The 12,330-nt window shown below is 37.6% G+C and overlaps 1 protein-coding gene across 19 annotated transcripts in view; it reads right to left on the bottom strand.

Annotated features, from left to right (window-relative positions):
- Positions 1–12,330, bottom strand: part of PTPRK (protein tyrosine phosphatase receptor type K) — a 412,999-nt gene that overhangs the window by 92,320 nt on the left and 308,349 nt on the right. For all 19 annotated transcript variants that reach the window (XM_078383369.1, XM_078383361.1, XM_072996885.2 and 16 more), the window contains exons 8-10: positions 9,516–9,818; positions 5,295–5,404; positions 2,762–2,963 (exon numbers count right to left, since the gene is read on the bottom strand). In XM_078383369.1, coding sequence (XP_078239495.1) covers positions 2,762–2,963; positions 5,295–5,404; positions 9,516–9,818 — 615 coding nt within the window. The remainder of the gene's footprint in view (positions 1–2,761; positions 2,964–5,294; positions 5,405–9,515; positions 9,819–12,330) is intronic.

Genomic DNA, 12,330 nt, shown 5'->3' with positions numbered 1-12,330 from the left:
GAAATTTGTGAGTCTTTCCTATTGTGAGTCTTTCCTAGGGCTAGAAGGGATCAGCAAGTCCAGTCAACTGCTAAAGCAGGAACCTCCTACCTAAAACATATCTAACAGGTGATCATCCAACCTCTGTTTAAACACTTCCCAACAAGGTTCCCTCTAAGGCATGTGATGCCACCTCCTTCTGTGCAGCATTTTTCTTCCTCCACACAGCAACCCTCTTCAGCCTCTTTGGTTCCTGGTGTGATGGAATCCCACGTTCCATCATACCAGGGATGGAGTCACACAAGAAAGAGGCAGAACCCCACCTAGTGGGGCTGAAAATTAGACAGCATGTTGCCTCCCAATATTGAAGAATCCACTATCCTATGGGGTAGTCCATTCCACTGTCAAAGAGCTCCCACTGTTAGGATGTTCCTTCTAAAGTTGAATCAAAATTTCCTTTCCTTTAATTTAGATCTATTATAGTACTTCTTGTCCTATCATCTGTAACTGAAGAATACAAGCTTGCTCTGTTTTCTATGTGACAGCCTTTCAAGCACTTGAAGATTATTATATCACCTCTCAGTCCTCTTTTTCCCCAGACTCAATGTGCCTAGCTCCCCCAACTGCTCTTTGTAGGGCTTGGTTTCCAAATTCTTTATCATCCTGGCCACCCTCCCTTGGATACATTCCAACTTCTTAATGTCCTTCTTAAACCGTGTTGCCTAGACCTGGACATACTATGCCAGGTAAGGTCTGATCAAGGCAGAATAAAGTAGTAGTATGTTTTTGGGATCCCCAATGTGGCTGGCATCACTTTAAAAACACTTGGCAGAAATTAATTACAGGGCTACAGAATGATATCTATTCGTGGAGCAAAATAATAGCCGTACCTCCAACTCATTTCAGCTAGCTTTAGTTTTCTGAGTATAGTGTGTGCAATATGATATGAAAATAATGTCAGTGGATAACTTGAAATTAGAATATTTTATGATTCCTGACCATTTCCCCTAGCATTTCAGCAAGTAGCACCTAGGCATCACTCCACAAATTTCAGGGCCACACTATTGAACTGTGTATCTATTATGTATAAACTTTTATACCATGTTCATTTTCCCTATGTGATTGACTGAAATTGTGCAGGGATGTGATGGTGAATTTCCAGCTCAAAATGAAAGACATTAACATTAACACTTGCACACGTAAAATAATTACAAAATTTTAAGTCTTTTGGAAAAGATGGTTATATCCTCCCTAAATTGTTCATCTCTAAAAGCCTAACTTTTTGAGCCTTGTCTTTTTGAGATGTAAATACATTTCACCTGCAAATGCAGGATGACAAAGAAACAAAACAAAACACTATTCAAACAGGGATTCGCTGCATTCTAAGAGGTGCTGGCTTTTTAGTCATCATACATCTGCCCCCTACATTGCCACTATGCACGAATTCTATATGATTCCTCCAGAAAAGAAACCAAGGTGGCAGAAAAGTTGCTGAGTACATGGGCGATACTTTTCACATGGTATTTTTACTCCACATCGTTCCTTCTAGACATACTATGGAGTACATTCATGGTCCACTGCCCATATATATATGCTCTGCTAATCAACTGAGAAAATGTGTATGTTGCTTAACAGCTTTGCAGATTGCTCATACAGTGCATGACTGTAAGAAGGTTGGAAACTTTTGTTTTCTGATTACTTTAAACCCTGCTTGGCCCAAGCCCTATTTAGCTCTTAAAAGCCAGGTAGAATCCTTATGCAGTGTTTTAGCTCTGCCCCTATTGTTTTCACCATTACTTCCTATAGGTGGAGGGCAACAACTATGAAGAAGGGAGATCCTCTGTTCTTTATGGGGGCTCTCCTCAGGAGTCAGGGCCCTGGAAAATCAGGACCCTGGTTTATATGAAGAGCCCCCACAGATGGTGGAGCTCTTCCTCTTCAAGGTAATTGTCTTCCACATGTAGGAGAGTGATGAAACTAGAAATGGAATGAGTGGGGTTAGAGTGGAAGGAGGAGGATGAAGTTGGTGAAGGAAGGGGTGGAGCCAATGTGACTCCTTTATATTTGAATATTAGTTTCAAAATAAGCAGCTTCAATCAATGGATTATGAAACTGCCTTGTTTAAACCAATCAGAATGCAAGCTGATCTACAGATTGAGCATAATATACAAGCATGACTGCAAGAACTACCAATGCCTGCCAATAATGAGCGCATTGTATTGATTTTCCATCATTCTGGTAGTTCTAAACAGGAGGCTCACAACTACCCCTTAATAAATTAAGGAGTACAAATGTCTTGACCTTCCATATAATTATACTCACATGCAGGACCAGCTTACATGGATTGTCAACACTAGGAGATTCTGTACATGATAATGAATGTTCTAAAATTAGAAAAGCATCATTTTCATTTATGTGTTTGCATTTGGATATTAGTACTAGTTCTCACAGTATCTTCAGCAAAATGAATGAACATTGGGCTGCAATCCAGCAAACAGCATATGTTGCAGAAACATGACTACGTGTGACTGTACAGAAAAACTGGGCAACTGTCAGCAAAACTGCCAAATGCAGACTATGCAACGTGGTTTTCAAAGTGTGTACATCGTCTTCTAATTAAGGATTGGTATTCATCAGTGAAAGACAGCGGCATTGCCTTCTTCATGTAAACTTGTTATGCATTCACTGCTAAAACTTTTGTTTGATCCATGAGTAGAATAGGACATGGTTTATGAAAGAAAAGTCTAATATGGTAAATCACTGGTTTTACATTTAGCATTACCTGAAATATTGGTGGTCACATTGATGGCGGTAGCTGGCCCAAAACCTTTGACAGTGCTAGCCCGTATATAAAACTGATAGGTTGTCCCAGGATGTAGGTGAGAAAAGACATGATGCGTACTGTTCCAGAGCTTCGATACAGTTTGAGCTGGCCCCGCCAATGGAACTGCAGGATCAAATGATCTGATGCTGCTGTAACTGACCTGTGAAAATAATTTCAGAGTTTAGCAGAATTTCAAAAGAGAGGTTAACTTTTAAAGAATGGTGAAGGTTTTAGATTAGGCTTCACACAGAGTAGCCATAGACATGCCACCATCTTTTTTTCTCCTCCTACTGTATCAGAAACAATGAGTTTGCCGTTATTAGTATGATGACATGAAGGATTAAAATGCTTCATCTAATCATTGCAGAATTCACTCCTTCCAAACTTTGGCTACAAATTCTGAGCATCGAAGATGAATTCAGCCAGCCACATCCTGTAGTTTGCGAGAGGTCTATATTTTCCCCAGTTTGCTGTACCAGACATGTAGTTTATTTGGCGCCTGCACCATTGAACATGGCTCGTCAAGAAGTAGGCAGGCATGTTCAAATCTCCAGACTATATGTAATATCCCGATGAAGGCAACAGAAACATTATTTGCAACAACAGGAACAACAGCAGTTAAGATCTAGCCAGGGGGGCCTTTTGAAAGAGCCATCCCTCAAAGAGGTAAGAGGGATGGCTTGTAGACAAAGGGCCTTCTCGGCAGCTGCCCCCAGACTATGGAACGCCCTCCCAACTGAAATCCGTCTGGCGCCGACGTTGATGACATTTCGGCGCCAGGTCAAAACCTTCCTGTTCCAGAAGGCTTTTAATTGAAATAACAACTGTGGGTCCTGATGATGGCAATTTTAATTGTATTTTAATTGTATTTTAATTGTATTTTAATCATTTTATTGTATTGAATTTTAATTATTGTAAGCCGCCCAGAGACCTCTGGGTAGAGTGGGTGGCATATAAATTAAATAAATAAAATAAATAAAATAAATAAACTTTGCTAGCTAATTTACCATATTTTTCACACCATAAGACGCACTTTTCCCCCACAAAACAGGGGTGTGTGTGGAAAGTCTGTGCGTCTTATGGAGCGAAGAAAACAGATTATATTTTCCTGTTTTCTTCTCCTAAAAAATTGGTGCGTCTTATGGAAAGGTGCGTCTTATGGAGCGAAAAATATGGGTAATTAGTTAAATTAAGTAATCTTGTGAATTAGGGCATCTTTCCCTAATACTTCTCTTTCTGCTAAAACTGCTTTGTGTACATAAACTACCTCAGTACATGTACTTAAGGCTCCCCATTATACACTGACTTTTTCCATAAGAGTAGCAGCATCTACATCTACTGGGAATTCTGGATTTAAAATACTAATGAGATATGCAAAGATTAGCATATTGCTAGGTCATGTTAATACATATACGAAGCATTTAAGTGCCTCTCGGAGGCACTTAATTTGTTTTTAAGCAGAAAAATAGTATTGCCAAGGCTGCCCAGTTCTGGAAATGATAAATAGAGGAAATTGGGTGCAAAATTATTGTTTTTCCTTCATTCTCCAAGGGCTCATTTATCAAACTACTGTTAAGGTTTTTTTTTAAAAAAAAATCCTGAATATTTGCATGTAAAGTTTCTTGAAGGAGAAAAATGTTACCTTGAAGTCTAGAAACCTCTGATTTATATTAATAAATTATTGCATATATTACCTGCAGCCTTCACTGGGCAGTGCTCCATTGAATCATGACACTGAAATGCTGTTTATTAAAGCTACCAGATCAAAATCAAAGCTGCACACTGAAACTCTGGATTTCACTGTTTATTTAAAAGTATGTAAGCATCTTGGCAAGAGCATGCTTGTTATTATTATTATGTAACATCACACTTAAATCTTATTCTTTAACCATTTCCCTAATTCCATCACTGAGTAACTTAATCTGATGTATTATTAACAAAACATAATGATTTTATATGCTAAATTCAGAAGGCGGAGGCATGGTTGCACAGGTTTCTGAAAGGCAAAACACTGCACTTCAATTTAGGTGGTGATATATTGAGGTGTTCTATAAACAGTTACATTTTTAAAAAGTTTATTTATCATTATCTGCGTCGATCTTGAAAACAGTCCCAAACGAAAAATGCAAACCTAAATAATATCTCATTTCTATCATAAAATTGTGAAAATTGCACTTCTGCTTTCCCAAGATCCACTCTGACTATGGGTAATTTTGACTATGGACATGTTCCATGATTTCATGATAATTATGGTGATGTATGCTGAAGAAATAAACCAGTGAAGATCAGGGCATAGCATCAAGTCTTGGGGGAATCCTAAAAACAATAACCTACCCAAAGGAGCATAATTCACACATAGGACAAATACAGCCACATCATGATGAAGATCAAGATACCACTAACAAACATGGGAAGGGACTTTGCATCAAAAATTAATGAAATCATTGCAAGCATGTATTTTCTGTCCAGTTGTGTTCTGGTTTTTTTTTACCTCATATTGTGTGATGATGCCATTTGGATCCATAGGCTCTTTCCAGTTCAGAAAAATTTTATCTTCAAAGGGGGTTCCTTTTAATGATTTTGGAGGAACAGGACCAGGCACTGCAAAAATAGGGTTGAACATATGTTTAAGACAAACTATTGCCCTTAAGTCAAATAATCAGAGTGTTATCAAGCTAATGCACCATTGACTTAGAATTAACTCATCTGGTGAATTAAATCATGTATGTTTGTCTGTGTGTTGTTGCTGCTGCTTTTGTTTAAATAACAATCCCAGCCACAAGTGAATGGGCTCAATATAATCTTCTTTTTCGATTTGACAGGTCATATCTGAAGCATTTCTACCTATCAGCAGATCATCTAGAGGAGGCATATATTCCAGAAAGCAGTTGTGTGCAACCAAAAAGAGAAGAGAAATTTTAAAAAACCTCTAACCAGCTGCTTCTGTTTTGACACTCAAACCTTTATTCACCAAGCTATCTGAATTAGTTTTTCCCATGCTCTATACATGGTATTTCCATAAGATTTATTTTCAAAACATATTGTAATTTTGTAGTGGCAAGAAATAAATTAAAAGATCAAAGAAAAAATATCCTGCAGAAAACAAGAGGTCCATCGGAAGAGACAAATTTATTTTATGCGGTATGAAACTATAAATAATATGGAGCCCCTTGAGGAAGGAATTTAATTTGATAAATTAAAAATAAATTCATGGTGCAAAAAGACCATAGCTACACTGATGCAATTCACTCATCTTGCATGAGGTGTATTTATCCATCAGTCAACTGAAGACTGCTGTTCTTTGCTTCATGATTCTGACAGTGAATCCACAGTAATTGACAGCTGATGTGCCTTGACAGTCCCTCTGTGGTGTTTTGTGGCACTTTCTGATGTGCTGTAGGCAGCACTCTGCTTTCCATGGGAATGCTCTGTGTTCCCCTATCTACAGTTCAAATGAAGCATGCACCACACAGGGCTCAGCCCAGGTGACAGACTTCTTTTGGCAGCTGAATGTGCACATGACAGACGACAATGAAATGTCTGCCAAATCAACACAATTATATTCTGTACAGTGCTGAAGTGTTCATTTCAAAAGACTCAAAACATTTTTGCAGACTACTGCAACCCTACTGTCTCCAAAAGCAATTTGGGACTCGTTGAAGTTGGAAGGGACCATAGGGTTGAACATGATCATAATAGTGTGGAACCACAATCCAGCAGCTAAACAACTGGTTGACTGATCATGTCTCTTGTCCAGTTCCCTCTTAACCCTCCAACAGACATTCCTTATTCTGATGAGTATCACTAGGGGGCAGGAGGTTCCAAAGAAAATATCTTAGTTTGTCCTTTTGGTGGTGGTTGTCTGAACTTGGTATGTTTTTGGTGGAAATTATAGAAAATGATTCATGGAAGGATGAAAGTTGGAACTTGAAAGCTGTCATTACAGCATTTGAAAACCTTGTATGTAAACTTATATAACTTCATGATTATATTACACATATTTGCAAGCATATAAATCACAGATTTTTAAACATCTGCAGTCGACAATGTTGGGTCTCTATATTCCTACATTTCTCTTTAAGTATCCCAAGGAGGGGAAACTTATAAACAACCCACATTCAAGCATTTTACTCATACTGGTCACAACATAGTTGGCTGCAGACAATAATGTAATACATTACAGGATTTTTGTTTACTAGCAGCTTTATTTTTTTTTAAAAAAAGTAACCTCTAACCAAGAGGTTTTGAAGAGGTAGCTGTGTTAGCCTGTGCTAGTATATCAAGTCAAAAACAAAATAAAAAATAAAAAATAAAGAAGACAAAAATGTTCAGGCACCATAAAAAATAACTGCTATACTTTAATTTGAACTTCTGTGGACAAGTCCACTTCCTCAAGCCAAGAATTTTCAAACCTCAAAGTTAAGTTTGAGGAAAGAAACTGCATTTACACAGACAGACAACTTTGATCCTATTCTCTTAGAGCACAGAGCATCAGATAATTCACTTTCTGTTTCAAAACAAGTAATGCATAAAAATGTTTTGTGTGTTTATAAACTGAAGGAGATGAACTTAACCTGCTTTTAATCACTATATGCAAAATAGGAATGGCTGACTCAAGATAATATCCTTGAATCAACAGCTTAGATTTGTTACTGCCATTATACATGATGTTGTATGTGGATTAATAACATTATCTGATTTAGGATCTTTTTGTCCTTTGGTCACATGGTGCTTTGCAATTATATGTATTTAAATTTACTGCAGCCGTATTAATATCATTAGAGCCAATGCACATTCTGACCCCAGCTGTCAACCCATGCAGATGGAGAGAAGAGGATAACCTTTTCATTTAACTTCCCAACTATATTGAGCTTACTTTCCCCAACATAAGTCAATGGGAATCACTGACATGCATGGAAGGAAGTCAACAAGATATTCTCAGAAAGACAGCTCAGAAGGCCAATAATACCCTATGCTGCTATTGATGTCCTTATTCACTAGTGTGCGAAATGTCCCCTCTGTCTGTGAACTCTGTTTTAGTTCCTACACAGACTTTGTCAATGCAATTCAACAATCTGGTTATGTAGATTGCTCTGAGCACCCTTGTGACCTAAGAAACCATAAATAAATATTTGCAATAAACAAAGCAACAATTATCTCAGCTTTCTTCCAATGACTTCAAGATAGTTTATATGGTTTTGCACAGGTTCCCCCCCCGAAAATGCATATTTTTATATTCCCTCCCATAAATATGCAGTTAGTAACTCACTCAGCTACATGAACATTAAGCTACTTCCATATATTATAATTTCCATCTAATTAGAAACTTCATTTAACACTATTTTAGTTTGTGCAAAATTAAGATTCATAAAGCATAATCACTAAAGAGCTTTGCAAATATCTAAAGCATCTTTTATCTTCCTCAACTGAAGTACATAAAGTTATCTTGTTAGCAAAATTGAATAAAGAATATGTAAAGGCACCAATTTCAATTTATCTGGTTGTAATTACTGAGTGAAACTAAAGAATATCAACACTGTAAACAGAAATTTGTTGACATTATTTTGATTTTCATATAGACATTTGCAAAAGATAAATACCAGAATACATTTTCACACAGTAATGCTTATGAAGAACCTGAGACTCTCTCTGGCCTGGTCAGAGATAATGCAGAGGCCAGCATGAAATATAAGTTCACAGAATACTTCACAAGGATTAATGGTTCTTCTCTTCCTTTTACACCCAGGTTTACCTGTGACAATCATGAACAAACTTAAACACTGAACTGAATTTAGGAGCAAACCTAACTTTCATTTTAACCATGGTTGGCAACCAAAGCTAACATTTAACTAAGCAAAGAAAATGTAGGGTAAATAGTTTGCACTAGGGCTGAAACCATACAGTATCCTGTAGATTATCCTAGTGTTTACTCTTGCATCTTGTACACCAACAAGGTCCCTATTCTCTTTCTCCAATATTAAAAGATTTCATAAGGAAAGGATTCTTTCCCCATATCAAAGACATTTACATTGATGTACTTTGACAAGTCTGTCACTTCTGTTTGGGAACTTCACAATGAAATTAAGCACTAGGTTTTCTAGGTTTTTTGTGGGGGGTTTTATAAAAGAAAATGAACAGTTATTGAGAAGCTACCGTGAATATGTAGTAAATAAGAAAAAGCCAGTGTGGCACGGCATTTAGTGTTGGACTGGGACTCAGTCCCCACTGAATCATGAAACCCACTGGGTGACTTTGGGCCAATTGCTCTCACTCACCCTGACCCTGAGGCTAAAATGGGTAGAAGGAGAGCCATATAAACTTGAGCTCCCCAGAGAAAAGTAGCAAACAATAGCTACTTTGTTTAAAGCAAATATTTATTTATGGCTTCTTGGGTCACACAGAGGCCCAAAGTAATGCATAAAGAAGAAACCAAACAAAGAGAATCCTTAAACACAGATTAAAAAATGAAGTTAAAGAGCAATGTGAAAAGTCAGCTTTCTTTAGTAACTTCAAATCCATCATTGCACCTTCCTCAAAGGCCTATAAAACAATGTAGTCTTGGCTGCCCTCAGGAAGGTCATGTAAATGTAACAGAAAAAATAAACACAATACAGGAAAGAATAACTACACAATAAACAATTCTCTCCAACACTTCTTTTGTCAGGCATTGAAGGGAGTTGTTGAGGGAAAATATTGACCAGCTTGAACCTACCATCTTCATCTGTTTGGATAATTGTCTCCTCACTTTCTTTTCTTCCTTCAGGATTAGTCAGGATCATTTTGAGGCTTACATTTGTGTAAGGAGGCAGGTGATTCACCACATGCTGTGGCGCTTTGGGGTCCATATCCAAGCAATCTGCCTTGCTTTCATTGTGGCCACGGAAGTAATGGTAGCAAATGGTAACATTAAAAGTGTGGCAGCGAGTAATGTTGTAACCTAGAGATTCCCAGTCCACAGCGATACGGCGTGCCTGGATTTCAGCAATCTTCAGAGTTTTGGGTGTTCTCATTGGCTCTGAAAGACAGAGAATACAATCAAGGCCACCAATTTAACAACATTTTGAAATGTCTCATCAGAGAACTTACACAAAAAACTACAACCTTGATACAAACAGACAAAAAAAAAACCTTTATGTACAATCAGGAAAGAAGAAAGGTCCAATAAACCACGTAAAGTTACTCTTGGATTAAACAGTGTTAATGACCTGCTTGTCAGACCAATTGGAGTTTAGGGGATTTATGTTCTAATCCACACTGAATGCCATGGGGTAATTTTGAACTAGCTACTCTCTCATTCACAAAGTCAATGTCAACAACAAAAAAGAGAAACAGGACAGCCATGCATGCCACCCTTAAACTTCAATAGAGGAAAGGTCTGCCATAAAAAATTATGTTCTGTCCTACTGTTCTTTCTGTGCAAGTTCAAAAATTAACATTAAAAGTAACAAGATGTTTAATTAGCTGATAGGTTAGACCAATTCAAAATATTTGAGACAGAAAACTCACTAGGAGTCACCCAAAAATACCCACAGCTGTTACAATATTTCTTTGTCTTTTGTGGTTTCCCTGGATGTGCATTAAATTTGAGTAAATTGGACAATATATCATCCTGGTGAAGAGTCAACATACTCTGCACTGTGATTTATCATGCCACCAAGCAATGCTGCTTACTAATTACACTAATTGCTCTACTAAACTAGCAGTAACCAAAATGATACAGATATTAATTAAAATTTATTACTTGGGCAATGTTGTTATTCATCCACAACAGAAGCCTCCATAAAAACAAACAATAAAATCATTTTGAAAAATGTACTGTCAGGTTCTTTCCTTGATCCCTGAAGTAAAGCAGCAAATATCTTAGCTGGTCAAGATCTGCATCATCACCCAAGCCTAACCAATAGCATGTACACATATCTCCAATCAAATGGAAAACATCAGCACAACATGTTTTCCTCCCTGGGCAGCTGTCAATCTATCACAATCTCCAGAGTGTATTCATTCCTCATGCAAGACTAATTTTATAGTCTGACTTAATTAAAATGATTGCACAATGGAAGTCATGACCATGACTGCAATGCTAGCTCTTCAGTCAAAACACGCTAAGAAATCGTTCTACATTCTCACTGCATTTATTTATCCCAGCAAATTATAGTGATATATCAATTATCCCCCAGATTTGCGATAAGTACATTTGCAAATAACTCTAGTGAGTGAAATGTGTTTCTTTTTATCCACAGGTCTTGACTGTCTTTAAATAATAATAATTTACCATACTGAGAGTTTTAACTGGCAAACAACTCAAAGCACAATGGTCCAGCCAAACTGAAGTGCCACTGAATGTGTTTCAAGCATACAATCTAAGAGATAATGCAAGCATTTAATCATCCTCCACCTCCTTGGTGTTTACAAAGAAAAATATTATTAAACAAGTGTGTTTTTCTGAATTAAAATGTCACCTATAGATTAACATTCTTCCTGCTCATAATCACCAGAGTTTGATTTCTTCTTTCTTTCTTTCTTTTTTTTACACTAGAGTTATTATTGCTGTATGAGATGGACTGATTCCCTAAAAGAGACCACAGGCTTGAATCTGCAAGACCTGAGTGTGGTAGCTGAGGAGAGGACATTATTCACAGCACTCATTCATAAGGTTGCCATGTCAGAAGTGACCTGATGGCACATAACAATAACAACAACAAAATTATTGCTGCACAAGTGGCAGAGCAAATCAACATTCTACAAAGCAATTGTAAATATGCGATAACCCTGACTTCAGTACTACAAGCATTCTTGACTCTCACCGCTTTTAGGAAGAGTGTAAAAATATGACATTTTGAACTGATACATGTCTAATCTATTATGAAGTTTTAAACGGTCTGATATGGCAGAGTTTGCTTCGCAAGATGATGTTATTCCGTTCCAGTGAAATCGCTGTCTTGTGAAAACATCATCTTGTGAAATGCGATTCCCCAATGGAATGCATTGAAATCCGTTTAATGCGTTCCAATGGGGACAAATCGTCGTCGTTTTGCGAAAATCGGCCATAGGGAAGCCATTTTGTGAAGCGCCGATCGGCTGTCAAAATCGCTGTCTTGCGAAGCATCGGTCCCGAAAACACCCATTTTGTGAAGCGTCAATCAACTGTTAAAATCGTCATCTTGTGAAGGATCGGTCCCGAAAAAAACCATATTGCGAAGCACGGACCGAAACATTGTATAGTGAAAATCGGCCATAGGAAACACTGTCTTGTGAAGCGCTCTAGCGATCGCAAAAACTCATTATCATGCAGATTCGTTGTTTTGCGAGGTAATCATCTAGCAGGGCACCACTGTACATTTGTTTTACTTCTTTTTGTTGTTTTACAAAGTTTTTAAGCTGCCTCGAGCACAACTTTGTAGTAGAAGACGGGGTATAAATAACAGCAGCAACAACAGCAAGTGTGTCTTGTTTTCACGTAGTCTTTCTTCTGAAAAAATACTATAGTCGTGAGCAGATGGTGGAGGAAGATGTGCTTGCCTCTTTTA

This window comes from Pogona vitticeps, chromosome 1, assembly GCF_051106095.1.
Source record: "Pogona vitticeps strain Pit_001003342236 chromosome 1, PviZW2.1, whole genome shotgun sequence".
Taxonomy (NCBI): Eukaryota; Metazoa; Chordata; class Lepidosauria; order Squamata; family Agamidae; genus Pogona; species Pogona vitticeps.
This window is presented reverse-complemented; position numbering and strand designations above follow the sequence as displayed.